Source organism: Eriocheir sinensis, chromosome 22 (genome assembly GCF_024679095.1).
Source record: "Eriocheir sinensis breed Jianghai 21 chromosome 22, ASM2467909v1, whole genome shotgun sequence".
Classification (NCBI taxonomy): Eukaryota; Metazoa; Arthropoda; class Malacostraca; order Decapoda; family Varunidae; genus Eriocheir; species Eriocheir sinensis.
In genome coordinates, this window is record NC_066530.1 from 983,953 (window position 1) to 1,002,507 (window position 18,555).

The 18,555-nt window shown below is 45.4% G+C and overlaps 1 protein-coding gene and 1 long non-coding RNA gene across 2 annotated transcripts in view; one reads left to right on the plus strand and one right to left on the minus strand.

Moving 5' to 3' along the window:
- The window catches only part of LOC127001889 (uncharacterized), a 38,335-nt gene extending 20,643 nt beyond the window's left edge, over positions 1-17,692 (plus strand). Inside the window, exons 2-6 of the long non-coding RNA XR_007755529.1 lie at positions 14,185-14,244; positions 14,791-14,910; positions 15,795-15,945; positions 16,357-17,092; positions 17,417-17,692. This is a non-coding gene — a long non-coding RNA (uncharacterized LOC127001889). The remainder of the gene's footprint in view (positions 1-14,184; positions 14,245-14,790; positions 14,911-15,794; positions 15,946-16,356; positions 17,093-17,416) is intronic.
- On the minus strand, positions 629-4,322 carry LOC127001888 (uncharacterized). The gene is made up of 2 exons (XM_050867122.1): positions 3,187-4,322; positions 629-1,699 (listed from the first exon to the last, which is right to left on the minus strand). The coding sequence occupies exons 1-2, from the start codon at positions 3,851-3,853 to the stop codon at positions 1,212-1,214; spliced, it is 1,155 nt and encodes a 384-aa protein (XP_050723079.1). The 5' UTR covers positions 3,854-4,322; the 3' UTR covers positions 629-1,211.
- Positions 17,693-18,555: the final 863 nt, after the last annotated feature.

Sequence of the window (18,555 nt, forward strand, 5' to 3'; positions counted from 1 at the left end):
CACGTAGGATATGTGTAACAGGCTAACTGGAGTGTATGGCGGACAATACTGTGGAGAAGTTTTAACATAGTGACACACGTAGGATATGTGTAACAGGCAAACTGCAGTGTATGGCGAACAATACTGTGGAGAAGTTTTAACATAGTGACACACGTAGGATATGTGTAACAGGCAAACTGCAGTGTATGGCGAACAATACTGTGGAGAAGTTTTAACATAGTGACATATGTACAATAGATGTAACAGGCAAACTGCAGTGTATGGCGGACAATACTGTGGAGAAGTTTTAACATAGTGACATATGTACAATAGATGCATCAGGCTAACTGCAGTGTATGGCGGACAATACTGTGGAGAAGTTTTAACATAGTGACATATGTACAATAGATGTGACAGGCTAACTGGAGTGTATGGCGGACAATACTGTGAAGAAGTTTTAACATAGTGACATATGTATAATAGATGTGACAGGCTAACTGGAGTGTATGGCGGTCCAGGAAAATGTACTTGTGTGTGTGTGTGTGTGTGTGTGTGTGTGGCACGATGCTGCCCCCTGCTTGGCTGGAGGGCACGATGCTGCCCCCTGGTTGTCTGGAGGGCACGGTGCTGCCCCCTGCTTGTCCGGAGGGCACGGTGCTGCCGCCTGCTTGTCTGGAGGGCACGGTGCTGCCCCCTGCTTGTCTGGAGGGCACGGTGCTGCCCCCTGCTTGTCTGGAGGGCACGGTGCTGCCCCCTGCTCGGCTGGAGGGCACTGTGCTGCCGCCTGGTTGCCCTCATCCTGCAGTGCTTAAGCCCGAGTCACACATTCACGACTATGACTCCCGGCGCTCTCCCGACTCAGACCACGCCTCCCACCGTCGGGCCGCACGCCGACAGTTTTGGACATTTTCAAAACAATCGGGGCCCTCCCCGATATCTGTCACCCGTTGCGAATAAGCTACGGCCGTCGGATGTCATCTCAACGACGTCGCAACAACGTCGTTTCGACATCGGCTATGGTCGGCACTCAAGGGGATGGACTTACGATGGTCGTTACGTACGTCTTGCAGCGCGACATTCCAAAACTGGCAGCGCGTGGTCTGATGTCGGGAGGGCGCCGGGAGTCATTGTCGTGAATGTGTGACTGAGGCTTTACCCCTGCGTGGCGTGCTGGCCTGGGTGCGGCAGCGGCCGTGACCCCGTGCGTCGGGAGCGAGGTCTCACGCACGCCCTCAGCCTTTTGTGATCCCTGAGGGTGTGCCCATGGGTGCTCGCCTCGGGGTGAGGTAAGCATCATCATCGGAGTCTAAGTTTTCGGCCTCGTGGCTGGCTGGGTGCCCTGAGGGTGTGCCCGGGGGTGCTCGCCTCGGGGTGAGGTAACCACCATCATCGGAGTCAAAGTTTTCGGCCTCGTGGCTGGGTGGATGCTCGGAGATATTCTCGTAGGTTGGAGGCCCGGGGATCTCCTCGTAGATTGGAGGCCCGGGGATCTCCTCGTAGATTGGAGGCTCGGGGATCTGCTGGCAGATTAGAGGGTCGGGGAACTCGTCGTAGATGTGCTCCTCGTCGTCGTCGTCGAAGATGTGCTCCTGCTGCCGCGGCGCCACGCGCGGGAGCACGGTGGGGCCCGTGGGCGGCTCCACGTGGCTGTCGCTGACCGCCACCTCGCCACCGACGCGCCAGGAGGCGGCCAGTCCACGTCGCGTCGGCACGCGGGGCACTGCGGGAAGAATGTGACCATTACCACGATGACGACGACGACCGTCACGAAGGGAGAGAGAGAGAGAGAGAGAGAGAGAGAGAGAGAGGTGAAGAAAAAAAAGGATATATAGGAGGAGATAATGGAAGTCTGAGCGTATGTGATATGAAGTTAAGATTGTCTCTCCTCCTTCTTCTCATCCTACTCCTACTCCTCCTACTCCTCCTACTCCTTCTCCTTAATCGAATATTCCCAAAAGTTGTTTATAGTGAAATACTTTAATGTGCATTCTTTTTGTTTGTTTGTCTGCTCGACGTGTTTGTTTGCTGTTGTTTTTTTTGGTTTTTCTCTCCTCTTGTTTTGGCGTTCCATGTTTATTCTGTCTGTCTGTTTCGGGCGTCAGTTGTCAGTCTCTTTCCGTCCGTTACCGTCAGCAGGTATTCCTAAACTCCCTTCCGTCTTCACATAAAAGAATTGCGCGCCATGCTCAGTTAATTAATCTGCTGCAATATATTCCTAAACTCCCTTCCGTCTTCACATAAAAGAATTGCGCGCCATGTTCAGTTAATTAATCTGCTGCAATATATTCCTAAACTCCCTTCCGTCTTCACATAAAAGAATTGCGCGCCATGTTCAGTTAATTAATCTGCTGCAATATATTCCTAAGCTCCGTAAATGCTTGAGGGGGTCGGTGCGCCAGCACACACATTTGACACGCTTCTTGAAGGATTTTTGAGATATTTCCAGGGGTTGTTTAATGACTGGTGGTAGTGTGACCCTTCTTCCATGCTATGATTGTGAAAAAAAACACTCATGAAAACCCGTTTGATCTCCTTTTTGACCTTTGTAAATCGTTTATGTGAGAGGGACACGTCTGGGGATCCCGAGCCTGGAGACCAAACGTTAGCTGGTGACAGGATGCGCGTCCTCCGCTGATAACGAGTCCAGTGTGGCGACACTTCCTACAAGGAGGAGGAGGAGAAAGAAAAAGAAAAAGAAAAAAAGAGAAAAAGGAAAAAGAAGAGGAATGAGGAGAAGAAGAAAAAGAAGAAGAAGAAAAGAAGAAGAAGAAGAAGTAAAAAAAGGATAAAAAGAAGAGGAAAGAGAAGAAGAAAAAAAAGTAAAAAAAGGATAAAAAGAAGAGGAAAGAGGAGAAGTACAAGGAGAATGTGGAAAAAAGAAGTTAAAAAGGAAAGAGAAGAAGAAAAAGAAAAAAAAAGATGAAAGAAAAGAAGAAAAAGAAGACAAAAAAGAGTAGGCCATCCATCTACAGATCTATCCATTGTAGTGAGTTAGAAAGACAAGAAGATCACCAGCAGAACGAGCCGGCCCCTAGTTAGCCTTGTTGTAGTAATGAACAGGACAGCAGGTCACTACTTGGGTTCAGCAGGCAAGAAAATGGAAATCAGTGTATTCAGAAAAGAGAAAAAATGCCGCAGTAGAGAGTGAATAAACGAGTGTGTTAGAGAGAGAGAGAGAGAGAGAGAGAGAGAGAGAGAGAGATTTACCTGGATTTACCCTTCGCTGCCGGTAACACTTCGTCAGCACCACTAGCAGAACAACAACAACAACAGCAACACCAATCATCACCGGCACGACTATGATGGCGATGGTGGTGGTGGTGGTGGGGGGGTGGGAGTTGCAGTTTATCCATGAGTATCTGTGTTGTATGTGTTCTTCTACACTGCATTGCCGCGGGTACGTTAATCTCCACCTTGAGGGCCCGTGAGCCACAACAGTAACATTCACGGCATTAAGGAAGTGGCCTGTTCTGTGGCATGCAAGGTAACAATCACCAGTCCGTACATAAAAGCCAAGAAAGCCATCATTGTTGTTGTCATCGTTCCTCCTTCTCTGTATACGTGCCCACAACCTCCACCACCGTGCGTCCAGAGGGAAGCAAGTGTTGTCCAGCGTGAACCAGGCGTCCTGCTGCCAGCCATCGCCCGCCGCCACGAGCCTCACCCCCTTGAAGGCTGGATCGGGGTGCACGTACAAGAATTTGCTCCAGTCGTACGTCAGATTTTGCATTGTGGTAATGTTCGCCCATTCATCATCCCCCAAGATGGTAGTATCGGCGGGGCAGCGTGGGTCCAGGCCTGGGCTGAGGGAGGCTCCGGGCGCGGGCAACAATGACTTCAGAAACACCATGAATAAGGACAGCCTGGTGTTCATCGTGGCTCACCGTGTGTGTGTGTGTGTGTGTGCGGGGGGGGGGGGGGTATAGGGATCGAGTCGTGCGCACCCCTTCCCAGCTTGGATAGATATTTCCAGAGTATATACTCTGGATATTTCAACGAGCAGCGACCACTCGCGTCACGAAGAGGGAGACACTGGACGTCTTAGATCATTCTCCTGTTTTCAGCGCTGGGACAGGATGTTGCGCGCGGGTACAAGTACACGCCTTGACATGGCGCCGCCTGCGACACCCTTAGCCTTGTCCTCTTAGCAGCAGGCGAAAGGAAGGGAAATAACCAGAAAAGAATGGAGACGAAAGGGAAGAATGAAGAAGAAAAGAATACAAAGGAAAAGAAAGAAGAGCAAGGGAAGAAGAACAACAACAGTAACAAGAAGAAGTTAAAGAAGAAGAACAAGAGGTAGACAAAAGAAGGGAAAAAATCAGAAAATGATGGAGACGAAAGAGAAGAAAGGAAGCATGGGGGGGGGGGGGGGGAGATTGCTCCCTCTTGCAAGAGGGAGCACGGGCCTTTGCCATAGGCGGCCCGTAGCAGGGAGCCGACAGACCGACTCTATCGGCGATCGAAATCTAGCCGACCAAGTCGGTCTGTCGACGAGGATTTACATAGATTTACATAGAAAATCAGACCACACAGACCCCATGGTCCAGACTTGGTGGTCTGTCCTTAAACCTAAGTGATTTTACATTAATCAGAAGACTCCAAATCGTTGCATTTCTACTCTAGTTGATATTAAGTTGAAGGAAGTGACGGTCGAGCTTATTTTTGAAGGAGTCAATCGTGTTACACTGGACCACTGATGGTGGAAGCTTATTCCATTCTCGCACTACAACGTTGGTGAAGAAAAATTTGGTGCAATCTGAATTTACTTGTCTACATCTGAGTTTTACGCCATTGTTCCTCGTGCGCAGACTGTCATCGATCATAAACAATGTTGATCTGTCTACATTCATGAAACCATTAAGTATTTTAAAACATTCGATCAATTTTCCTCGGAGGCGACGTTTCTCAAGAGAGAACATGTTAAGGATAGAAAGCCTTTCTTCAGAGGATTTGTTGCGCAAGGAAGGGATCATTTTCGTTGTTCGACGCTGAACACCTTCTAATTTAGCAATATCCTTTGCATGGTGGGGGACCAAACTGTACCGCATATTCCAAGTGGGGTCTGACTAAACTGTTGTAGAGCGGAGTATTACATCTTTATTCTTGAATACAAAGTTTCTTTTAATGAAGCCCAACATTCTGTTCGCTTTATTTGCTGCATCGATGCATTGCTGTGAGAATTTGAGGTTTGACGCGATTTTGACCCCCAAGTCTTTGACGCATTGAACGCTTTTGAGTTTAACGCCGCGCATTTCGTATTCGAACTTCTTATTCCTCGTTCCAACTTGAAGGACCTGGCACTTGTCTACGTTAAAGGGCATCTCCCATCTATCCGACCAAGCTGAAATTTTGTGCAAATCCTCTTGGAGGCTTTGCCTGTCTTCGTCAGTGAGAACCGAGTTACCAATCTTTGTGTCGTCTGCAAATTTACTAATGCGGTTATTGAGTCCAACATCCACGTCGTTGATGTAAATAATGAAGAGCACTGGGCCAAGGACCGAGCCCTGAGGGACGCCACTAGTGACAGGCACCCACTCTGAGTTAAATCCGTCAATCACTACTCTTTGTTGTCGTTGGCGTGTCTCTGAAAAGCATGGAGACAAGAAGCCTGGCAGCGTGCGGGGAGAGAGAGAGAGAGAGAGAGAGAGAGAGAGAGAGAGAGAGAGAGAGAGAGAGAGAGAGAGAAGAAAAAAATTGGAGGAGAAAATGAAAGTCTGAGTGTGTGACAATTATGATATTATGATTCTCCCTCCTCCTCCTCCTCCTCCTGTTCTCTGTCTCCCGTGCCAGGGTCACGGTGAAGCCTCTGGGCAGCAGCAGTGGTGGATTGGACTGCAGGAGTATGCATCTCATGTGTGGGGGGGCTCCACTCACACAGCTCTTCTGGACAGAGTGGAGGCTGAGGCTCTTCGTCTCATCAGCTCTCCTCCTCATACTGATAGTCTTCTACCTCTTAAATTCCGCCGCAATGTTGCCTCTCTTTCTATCTTCTATCGATATTTCCACGCTGACTGCTCTTCTGAACTTGCTAACTGCATGCCTCCCCCTCATGGCCCCGCTGCACTCGACTTTCTACTCATGCTCATCCCTATACTGTCCAAACCCCTTATGCAAGAGTTAACCAGCATCTTCATTCTTTCATCCCTCACGCTGGTAAACTCTGGAACAATCTTCCTTCATCTGTATTTCCTCCTGCCTACGACTTGAACTCTTTCAAGAGGAGGGTATCAGGACACCTCTCCTCCTGTATTTGATCTCCTTTTCCACCTCTTTTGCTTTACTTTAGGAGCAGCGAGTAGCGGGCTTTTTTTTTATTATTGTTTTCTTTTTTTGTTGCCCTTGAGCTGCCTCCTTTGTTGTAAAAAAAAAAAAAAAAAAAAGGCAGAGGATCTCTTTATGAGACAATGGCTGGAGTTCCAGGGTCCTAGTCAGCTGGACCGTGCCTAATTATTTAGGCCTGCGGTGTAGAGGAGTGTGGCGACCTCTACACTAAAAAGCCTCCCTGGGAACCAGTTGTCGGTGTGAGCTCCCCGTCCCTCCCCTCTATCGACGGTACTCCCATCCCTATTCTGCATAACAGCTGGTTCTTGTTTTCTCCTGAAAGAGATGTCTTTCGTGGGCCATTTGAGGTTGTACCTCCCGGCTTCTAGGTAGAGTTTCTGAGGGTTTTTCTTATACTCAAGGAATATTTCAGCTTTTTGGTCTCTCAGGAAGGGCGTCTGATACTCTCTAGAGTTGGTGGAGAACACCTGGTGACAGGTGCCACTGGCCAGGCCTCGAAAGGGTCGCAGAGTTGGGTTAGACGTTTCGGAAAGTGGGAACGAATTGCTGGTTCCTCTCCTCCCTTGCCAGCTCTGCTCTGAGTGACTACGCCGGCCCCGTTCTATGGGACAAAACTTCGAGGACAATAGCTGAAACGCGCCGGGTTGTGAAAGTCTCTCTCGTGACCGAGGCTCAGGACAAGCGATTGGTCTTTGAAGAGTTTTCAAGACCCTGTGGGAGCGAACTCCCAGTGTTGGAGGCATCTAACACAGCAGTATCTAATTTCCATGCACAATTTTTATACAATTCAATTTATGGTCACACTTTAAGTTATTTCGAAAGTGCTTTTGATATTTGCCCAAACTGTAAACTCGCTTAAATTTCTAACAATGCCTTCGAACCTCCGTAAGTGTGACGTGTGTCCCGGACGATTTGCAGCTCAGTACTTCCAGCTGAGTAGAACTTGCCGCCTCTGCATTCAGAGATTACAACTTCAGAAGGCTGTGACTGAATGGAAAGTCAAACATAATGATCTTGAAAAGAAATTCGAAGCCCTTCAAGAATTTGTTTCAAATAATGTGGCAGTGACTCCACCATCGATGGTGGAGAGGCCCTCCACCGAGACTGTGCCCTCTCCAGACGAATCTCCTGCTTCACGGGAGGACGTGTTACCTGCCTCACAGGTTGACTCCCAGCCTGCCTCACAGGCTAACCCCCAGCCTGCCTCACAGGCTAACCCACAGCCTGCCTCACAGGCTAACCCCCAGCCTGCCTCACAGGACAACCGACAGCCTGCCTCACAGGACAACCGCCAGCCTGCCTTACGGGCTGACCCTCAGCCTGCTTCACAGACTGACCCCCAGCCTGCTTCACAGGCTAACCCCCAGCCTGCTTCACAGGCTAACTCCCAGCTTGCCTCACAGGACACCTTCCAGCCTGCCCCACTTAACACTTCTCTTCCTGCATCACAGGGTGTCGGGTTCCAACCTGTAAGGAATGGAGCCAAATCGAAGCAGGCAACCAAGAATTTACTGACCCCCACTACCTTTAATAGGTTCCAGGAGCTGGCAGACACCATGGAGGATGAGTTTGAGACTCGCTTAGTTGGGGACTCCATGGTGCGTGGCCAGCTGGTTGAGTTCTGTGGTCGTTCATCAAACGGCCGCAGAAAACGTTACTGCTATCCAGGTGCCAGACTGGACGACATCACCGCAGCGTGCGATGATGTCACGAGAAATGCCGACCGAAACACCCTCTTTGTCATTTACGCGAGGACAAATGACGTAAAGACAACCCGTTCTGAGGAACTGCTTGAGAAATACCGCCGCATGATCAAGCAGTATAAACGTAAAACGGATGCCAGTAACATCATAATCTCAGGAATCCTCCCGAGGGTCGGTGCCGAATCTAGCTTTTACAGTAAGGCTTTCAGCACAAACAACAGACTTCAGTCCCTTTGCTCACAAGAAAACGTCCAGTTCGCTAACTTGTGTAACAATTTTTACTACGATTCAGACTTGTTCCTTCCTGATGGCATCCACTTAAACCGTGTTGAAACAGCCCGTTTCGGGAGGCTGCTCTGTGACCAAGTGGCTCTTCGAAAGCCAAAAAACCCAGAGGCGAGAACACCAGCAGCTCCACCGTAAGGGAGTACTCAACCCGCAAAACCCCCGACTCGAATCACATTAAAGCTTGTTATGTAAACGCTCGTAGCCTACGTAACAAATTTGAAGACTTAGAAGTCCTCGCAGCTACAAATCATTATCACATCATCGGAGTCACAGAATCTTGGATAGACACTTCAAATAGAGATTTCATTGCGGAATATAGATTACCAGGTTATACCATCTTTAGTCATGAAAGAGAGAACAGACAGGGTGGAGGCGTTATCTTTTATATCCACAACTCTTTCCATCCAGTATCCGTGAAAACAGATATTATAACCAATGTAGACACGGTCTTCATTGAAATTAAAAATAAATCTCTTAAAATAGTAATTGGACTTATCTACAGACCGCCAAGGCAGACTCTTGATATCGACCACGCATTAAGTGAATTATTATTAGAAACAAGTAGCAATTGCGAGGCAGTAATTGTTGGGGACTTTACCTTGCCAGTGAAAAGATGGGGTGAACCGTTGAACTGTCATACAGGGCTCGACCTGTACACAAATTTACTAGAAAGTGATTTACATCAACACGTTCAAGAACCGACTCGGGAAAATAATATACTTGACCTTATCTTTTCAACGACAGCTGATCTAGTTAACGAAGTAAATGTTGGTCCAGTTTTTAGTTCTAGCGATCACCGAACAATCACATTCAGCATCAATATGAAAGAAAGTAAAGTAACTCCTAGTAAAGAAAAGGTGCCTGATTATCAGAGAGCGAATTTCGTAAGACTCCGATTAATTCTAAATAATTCTGGCTGGACTGAAATCTCGGCGGAAACAGATATTGATAAATCTTGGGGGGGCCTTCGCCACAATATTGAACAATGCCATAAGCATATGCGTACCCTATCGTAACAGACGTTCAGCTTTTAAGAAGAAACCCAAATGGTGGAATAACGAAATTCAAAATAGCCTATCTCTTAAAAAACGCGTATACAGTAGGTACATATCATCTCAGAGCGAGGCTGACAAACTAAAGTTGGACAGAATTCGCTGCGAAACCAAGAAATTAATAAAACGAAGCAAGAAAAATCTTGAAGAATATATAGCGGAAACGAGTAAATCTAATCATAAAGAATTTTTTAGCTATGTAAATAATAAAAAGTCACTCACTTGTGGTATCGAACCGCTTGCTAATGATAATGGTAACCACACGAACGATGAAAATGAAATGGCTACAATCCTAAATAACTTTTTCGCATCCGTATTTACCGACGAAGATTGTTTATCACTTCAACTGCGGAGGTTAGAAGGACCGAAAAGATGTTAAGTGGCGTGCTCATCGTAGAAAGTGACATTTTACGCACAATTGAAAAGATTAAAGTAAGCAAAGCTCCTGGTCCAGACAAAATTACCCCTAGGGTCTTAAAAGAAATCAAACATCAAATTTGTAAACCGCTCTCCATCATATTCAATAAATCTTTAACAGCTGGAAAAGTTCCGTCAGATTGGAAACTTGCAAATGTCACACCAGTTTTCAAAAAGGGGGACAAGTCTCATCCAGGAAACTATCGACCAATTAGCCTGACATCGATTGTTTGTAAGTTAATGGAGACTATCATTCGCGACAATATGGTGAAATTTTTCAAAGAAAATAATATGATAAATAATTCGCAACATGGCTTCCGTAGTAAACGTTCGTGTTTAACTAACTTACTTGATTTTTTCATTATATTTTTGAAGTGTTCGATGAAAGCAGATCAGTAGATATCATATATCTGGATTTTCAAAAGGCATTTGATAAGGTCCCCCACCAACGATTGCTCAGCAAACTACTGGCGCACGGTATCTCGGGTAACATTCACAATTGGCTTGCGGACTGGCTCTCTGAGCGGAAACAGAGAGTAGTTCTAAACGGTGTTACATCTAACTGGCTCGATGTCAAAAGCGGCGTACCTCAAGGATCAGTGCTTGGCCCCATGCTCTTCTTAATTTATGTTAATGATATCGATGATGGGCTCACTTGCAAAGTATCAAAATTTGCTGATGACACAAAAATTGCTTGTAAAGTAACTGCGACACTCGACGAAGAAGCTTTACAATCAGATCTAGATCGACTTGCACGTTGGGCCAATCAATGGCAAATGAAATTTAACGTTGAGAAATGTAAAGTGTTGCACATCGGAAAAAATAACAATCGCGTACGTAATGAATGGCCAACAACTTTCTGCAGTAAGTAAAGAAAAGGATCTTGGAATCACTATATCAAGCGATTTAAAGCCCGGTCAGCATTGTTCAGAGGTAGTTAAAACTGCAAACAAATTGGTTGGCTTCATCGGACGAGTCTTTAATAATAAATCGGAAAAAGTAATATTAAAACTGTATAATTCATTGGTTCAACCCCGTCTGGAGTACTGTGTACAGTTTTGGTCTCCCTATTACAGAAAAGACATAGAAAAGTTGGAACGGGTTCAACGAAGAGTAACAAAGATGATTCCTAGGTTGAGAAATTTATCATATGAACAAAGGCTTAAAGAAGTAAATTTATTCAGCCTGTCAAAACGAAGAATGCGAGGCGATCTAATAAAAGTGTTTAAATTTAAAGGATTCAGTGATATTAATGCGGAAGATTACTTTACAATTGATCGATCAAATAGAACAAGAAGAAATCACAATTTGAAGATAAGTGGTAAAAGATTCTCGTCGCACGAAACTAAACACTTCTTCTTCAATCGAGTTGTTAATGTTTGGAACTCTCTGCCCTGTGATGTCGTTGATAGTACAACAGTTACGGCCTTCAAGAATAGATTAGACAAGTGTTTTGAACCCAACCAGCAACTAAGATATTACTCATTGTCGTAATAACGTTAAGTTCTTTCGAATACTGGTGTCCTTGTCCGCTTTTATCGCCCGGTTAGTGGTAGCAGTAATGGTAGTTCTTTCCTCTTTCGTACATAAATTCCATGCAGTTTTTCCATGCTGCATGGTTCTTTTTCCTTTCCTGCCAGCTTTGGCTGGAGGGATGGGGGGGTGGGGAATAGCCTTCGCCTTTGCTGTCCTTCATCTTCCACCTTTGATTAGATTGTTAGTGCAGCTTGTCACAAACAGCCTCGTAAGGACCAGCAGGTCTGCTGTTGCTTGTTCTTCCTTTGTGTTCTTTTGTGTTCCTCCTCATCCTCCTCCTTCTCCTCCTCCTGCTCCTCCTCCTCCTCCTCCTCCTCCTCCTCCTCCTCCTCCTCCTCCTCCTGCTCCTCCTCCTCCTCCTCCTCCTCCTCCTGCTCCTCCTCCTCCTCCTCCTCCTCCTACTCCTACTCCTACTGCGTTCCCACGGTATTAACGACCATCTATGTGCGTGGATTCATGACTGGCTCACCAACAGAGAACAACGTGTAGTTCTTAATGGTGAAGCATCGGATTGGCAACCCGTCACCAGTGGCGTGCCCCAAGGTTCGGTCCTGGGGCCAACACTATTCATAATTTACGTGAACGACTTAGAAACTGATATCCTATGAAAAGTAGCCAAATTCGCCGACGACACCAAATTAGGAGGTACGGTAATGAACAGTCAAAGTTGCGAGAATATTCAATCAGACTTAATAAGACTTGCCGACTGGAGCGAAAAATGGCAAATGAGTTTTAAGATAGATAAATGTAAAGTAATGCACATAGGTGAAAAAAATCCCAACTTTAAATATCAGATTCAAGGACATGAGCTCAGCAAAGTAAAACAAGAAAAAGATCTTGGTGTCATCATCAGTAACACTCTTAAAATGAGTGATCAACGTTCTGCAGCGAGTAAAAAAGCCAATATGATGTTAGAATTAATATCAAGAAACTTTGATTATAAATCACCCGAACTTATGAAGAGATTATATTTAGCATTTGTAAGACCACACCTAGAATACGCCGTTCAGTTCTGGTCACCGAACTTTATCAAAGATCAAGTTTTGCTAGAAAGGATACAGCGACGAGCAACCAAACAAATTCCAGCGCTCCGAAACTTGCCATACGACGAGCGTTTAAAGCGTTTAGATATGTTTTCCCTAAAAAAGCGAAGGATAAGAGGGGACTTAATTGAAGTGTTCAAAATCCTTAATGGATTCGACAACATTAAACCAGATAGTCTATTTCAGAGAGACACCAACACAAGAACACCCAGCAACGGTATGAAGTTAAAGGGAAACCGATGTAACACATTGGTGCGCAAAAGTTTTTTCAATAATAGAGTCGTCGATCACTGGAATAGACTCCCACCGTCAGTAGTTAGCGCGCAGAATATCAATAGCTTCAAGTCTTCATTGGATAAGTACTTCAGGGATATAAGATTATACTGACCCTTCTTCGCATGTTTTCAGACAGATTGTAGCAAGACGTCAACCTAAATCCATATTATTCTCCCCCACAACCTAGATTGCAAGTAGCGTAAGTTAACAATAGAGTAAAGCAACAGTTAATGTCCGCATGACAGGTGGAGTGAGGTGTGGGTGCAGTAAGGTGACAGGTTACTGGTGCCGTGCCTAGTACCGCCGGTAAAACGAGTATCAAGCCTCCACCTGTGCCCCTGAAACTACACCTCACCCATCGTGAGTATTAGGGGGGATCCTGAGGCTGCCCTGTGTAGGCCACTCGGCCTCTTCCAGTCTCCTTGTGTTTCAGTGTTCTTATGTTCTTATGTAAAGAAGTCATTTTCCCCCACAGCTTAGGTTGCTAGTAGTGTAAGTTAAGGGTAGTAATTTCCTCTTATTTCTCTCTTTACTGTAAAATTTCCATGGCCCTTTCTTCCTTAAAGGTACATGGTGTTCTCTTCTATTTCCTGCCAGCATGTTGTCGGAGGGAGAGGTGGGTGGGGAGGAGCCTTCATCTATTTTGTCCTGTCCTACCACACGTAGATTACTAGTAGTAGCGGTAGTAAACAGACACCCACGTCATAGACCGATAGGTCTTCTGGTGTCTGTTCTTCCTATGTATTCCTCCTCCTCCTCCTCCTTCTCCCCCTAACCGGATAGAGTGGAATACTCAAATGTGAATGTCAACTCCGGAGACTTTACTAACACTCGTCAAGCTAATCCATTATCTCTCTCTCTCTCTCTCTCTCTCTCTCTCTCTCTCTCTCTCTCTCTCTCTCTCCGGCCTTTTCCGTCTTCATATAATTAATGGCGCGTCTTATTCCCTTATAGTTTCGCTCAGTAAGTTTGTTGATCGTGTTTCTTTCTTTGTTTAGTTTTTCTCTTCTCTAGTTTCTGCGTCCCATATGTTCTGTGCCTGGCTGTCTGTTCCTCTTGGTCCACGCGGCATCAACAGGTGTTAGTCGTAAACTCTCTCTCGGTTCTCCTAAGATTAATTTCACGTCTCATTCCCTCTAATCTTCGTTCGGTTAATCTGCTTCAGAGTGTATTCGTGAACTCCCAAGAAGGGATCGGGCAACCTTTCCCTTCAAGCCCATATACTTAAGCGATGCGGCGCCCAGGAAACACATATTTGATACCGTTCTCGTGGGAGTTTGGGTCATTTCCAGGGATTGCTTAAAGACCCTGGTGATAGTTTGAAGCCACTGAGCGATTTTAACCGACATGCGGGTTCACGTAGCTGGGAGGGTAGCGGGTAAGCTTGGAGGGAACCCGCTACCCGCGTCCGGTATGGCCACTCGTATTAGATAACATGTGTTTGTTCTTGCCTCTGAGCCGCTACCTTCCCAGCAAACCACCGCGTGCAGTGTGGCCGCACCCTTTAGGCCAGTATTGTTTGTAAGCTGTGAGCCAAAGTTTAAAGACATCCTATCAATATTTTTCCTGTTTATTTCTTCATTTATTTAGCTATTTACATTTTTGCAGATGCTGGGCGAGAGGAAGGATGCCGACTGCTACTTCTACTATTACTCCTCCTGCTCTAAGGTAACCTGCTGCTGCTGCTACTACTACTACTACTACTACTACTACTACTACTACTACTACTACTACTACTACTACCACTATTTGGCTTTCTACTGCTGCCACAACCATCCCTCTAGCCTTCCCCAGTCAACCACAATCCATGAAAATTCACCGACTTTTTCATCAGAACCTCGGAAAAAAATGAGTTTCTGTAAGTCCAGTCGTTAAATTTTTTCTTTTTTTCATACTTTCAACTGACATCACCACCATTGCCACCATAAAAACTACCACCATTTGGCTTTCTGTTGCTGCCACAACCATCCTTCTAGCCATCCCCAGTCAACCACAATCCATGAAAATTCACCGACTTTTCCACCAAAACCTGGGAAAAAAAAGTTTCTGTAAGTCCAGTCGTTAATTTTTTCTTTTTTTCATACCTCCCTCACAACCAACATCACCACCATTGCCACCATAAAAACTACCACCATTTGGCTTTCTACTGCCACCACAACCATCTCTCTAGCCACAGTCAACCACAATCCGTGAAAATCTTACGACTTTTTTCAGGGTGACGGCTGCCCTTTCCACCACGAGCCCGCGGCCCTTCGCAACGAGACAGTCTGCCATTACTGGAAGGCGGGCAAGTGCGCCAAGGACAAGTGCATTTTCCGACACATGGAGGTCAACGTAAGTATTGTAAGTAGTGTTTGTAAGTAGGTTAGAAGTAGCAGTAGTAGTAGTAGGGCTGGATTAGTTACTGTAGTCAGAATCTGGAGGAAAAGTTGTCATATTCCAGGCTTTTTCTCCTCTGTCGTTAGGCTTTTTGGGGCTTGCTTGGTGTCATATTAAAGAGGAAGAGTGGAGGAATAATTTGGTGTAGAGGGACGTGGAGGGAAAGCGGAGGAAAGGAGAGAAAATTAAAAAAATATTAGACTTTCCTCCGGCCATTTCTCGAGATTTGGTCTAAATTTGATAGGAAAAGTTGTCATATTTCAGGCTTTTTCTCCTCTGTTCTCAGGCTTTTTGGGGCTTTCTTGGTGTCAAATTAAAGAGGAAAAGTGGAGGAAGAATTTGGTGTGGAGGAACGTGGAGGTAAAGCGGAGGAAAGGAGACAAAATGCAAAAAATATTAGACCTTCCTCCGACCATTTCTCGAGATTTGATCAGAATTTGGTAGGAAAAGTTGTCATATATCAGGCTTTTTCTCCTCTGTTCTGAGGCTTTTTTGGGCTTGTTTAGTGTCAAATTAAAGAGGAAGATTGGAGGAATAATTTGGTGTGGAGGGACGTGGAGGTAAAGCGGAGGAAAAGAGAGAAAATGCAAAAAATATTAGACCTTCCTCTGCCGTTTCTCGAGATTTGGTCAAATTTTGATTGTAAAAGTTGTCAAATTTCAGGCTTTTCTTCCTCTGTCGTTGGGCTTTTTGGGGCTTGCTTGGTGTCAAATTAAAGAGAAAGAGTGGAGGAATAATTTGATGTGGAGGGACGTGGAGGTAAAGTGGAGGAAAGGAGAGAAAAATGCCAATAATACCTCACCTTGTCTCTCTTCCTGATCACCTTGTTGACATTGCAGGCTTGTCCCTCACACAAGCAGCCTTCTGATGACCCTGTGGAAGGAGACTCAAGCCAAGCATCACTTGAAGTCATACGGCCCCTAAACCGACCTTTCTAGGGACCCACAATTCTCGGGTTAACACGGCCCTGGGTCTGTAAGGTCAGGTCAGGTGAGGTCAGTTGTGTCTTGCTGGGTTGGAAAGTTTTTAGCTAAGTGCAAATTTCTCATGAGCTATAAGGTTATGAGCGCTGCCAGTTATAGATGTTGTAGATGAGTGTTAGGAGCATCTTGTTTTAGAATCTTGTGTTCTTAACTGATGTGGATTCTGAGATATTGCCAGTTGAATTTGTCATTGAGTTTTGAAATTTTTTGTTGAAAAGTTTTTAGTTAAGTGCAAATTTCTCAGGAGCTATAAGGTTATGAGCACTGCCAGTTATAGATGTTGTAGGTGGGTGTTAGGAGCATCTTGTGTTAAAATATTGTGTTCTTAACTGATGTGGATTCTGAGATATTGCCAGTTGAAGTTGACGCACACACACACACACACGCACGCACACTAACTCTGTGATGGTTCTTGCAGGGAAGGAGCTGAGATGAGACCAGACTCAGCCCTCCAGTGAGCCCAGGAGACCACCAGGGGGACACCCCACACACCTCATGGCTTGGGGGAAAATGCATGAAGGTAGTGGGTGAGTGAAGCAACGCACCCCCTGTGTATGCTCAGGCCCCAGGCTACGTCAGGTCAGGGGCTGCCTCAAGAACAGGTCATTTCTCTCCACACTTTCCTCTATTTTTCTCCTGTTTCCTCCACTTCCTCCTCCTTTCCTCCTATGCCAGAAAATTGCTTAATCTTTCCTCTTCCTCCTCCCATCTTCCGCTTCTTCCTCCTCCTCTTCGTTCCTCTCCTATCTCCACTTTTACCAAGGTCTGTGCCTTTCTCCGGCATAATTTTGGTGATTTCGTTCATATCCTCCTCCAAGTTCAACTCCATTTCTCTCCCATTTCCTTCCTTTCTTCCTCCTTTCCTCCTTTACCAAAAAATAGCTTAATCTTTCCTCTTCCTCCTCCTGTTTTCCTCTTCCTCCTCTTCCTCTTGGCTTCCCTGTTATCTCCACTTTTATCAAGGTCTGTGTATTTCTCCAGCGAAATTTTGGTGGTTTTGTTCATTTCCTCCTCCAAGTTCAAGTTCATTTTTCTCCCTTTTCTCTCCTCTCTTCCTCCTTTCCTCCTATACCAAAAAATAGCTTAATCTTTCCTCTTCCTGTCTTCCTCTTCCTCCTCCTCTCCATTCCCCTCCTATCTCCACTTTTATCAAGGTCTGTGTATTTCTCCAACGTAATTTTGATGGTTTCGTTATTTCCTCCTCCAAGTTCAAGTCCATTTTCCTCCACTTTCCTCCACCTCTTCCTCCTTTCCTCTCCATTTCCCGGTTATCTTCACTTTTATCAAGGTCTGTGTATTTCTCCAGCATAATTTTGGTTGTTTCGTTCATTTCCTCCTCCAAGTTCAAGTCCATTTTCCTCCACCTCTTCCTCCTTTTCTCTTACTCCAAAAAATAGCTTAATCTTTCCTCTTCCTCTTCCTGTCTTCATCTTCCTCCTCTTCCTCTCCATTCCTCTCCTATCTCCACTTTTACCAAGGTCTGTGTATTTCTCCAACGTAATTTTGATGGTTTCGTTATTTCCTCCTCCAAGTTCAAGTCCATTTTCCTCCACTTTCCTCCACCTCTTCCTCCTTTCCTCTCTTACTAAAAAATAGCTTAATATTTTCTCTTCCTCCTCCTGTCTTCCTCTTCCTCCTCTTCCTCTCCATTTCCCGGTTATCTCCACTTTTATCAAGGTCTGTGTATTTCTCCAGCATAATTTTGGTGGTTTTGTTCATTTCCTCCTCCAAGTTCAAATCCATTTTCCTCCACTTTCCTCCACCTCTTCCTCCTTTCCTCCTACACCAAAAAATAGCTTAATCTTTCTTCTTCCTCCTCCTGTCTTCCTCTTCCTCCTCCTCCTCTCCATTTCTCTCCTATCTCCACTTTTATTAAGGTCTGTGTTTTTTTCCGGCTTAATTTTGGTGGTTTCGTTCATTTTCTCCTCCACGTTCAAGTCCATTTTTCTCCTTTTTCCTTCCTCTCTTTCTCCTTTCCTCCTATACCAGGAAATAGCTTATTCTTTCCTCTTCCTCCTCCTGTTTTCCTCTTCCTCCTCCTCCTCTCCATTTCTCTCCTATCTCCACTTTTATTAAGGTCTGTGTTTTTTTCCGGCTTAATTTTGGTGGTTTCGTTCATTTTCTCCTCCACGTTCAAGTCCATTTTTCTCCTTTCCTCCTATACCAATAAATAGCTTTATCTTTCCACTTTATCCTTCCATTTTCCTCTTCCTCCTCCTCCTCTTCATTTCCTTGTTATCTCCACTTTTATCAAGGTCTGTGTATTTCTCCGGCGTAATTTTGGTGGTTTTGTTCATTTCCTCCTCCAAGTTCAAGTCCATTTTTCTCCTTTTTCCTTCCTCTCTTCCTCCTTTCCTCCTACACCAAAAAATAGCTTAATCTTTCCTCTTCCTCTTCCTGTCTTCCACTTCCTATTCCTCCTCTTTGCTTCCCTGCTATCTCCACTTTTATCAAGGTCTGTGTATTTCTCCGGCGTAATTTTGTGGAATCATTCATATCCTCCTCCAAGTTCAAGTCCATTGTTTTCCCTTTTCCTTCCTCTCTTCCTCCTTTCCTCTTATACCAAAAAATAACTTAATCTTTCCTCTTCCTCCTCCTCTTGGCTTCCCTGTTATCT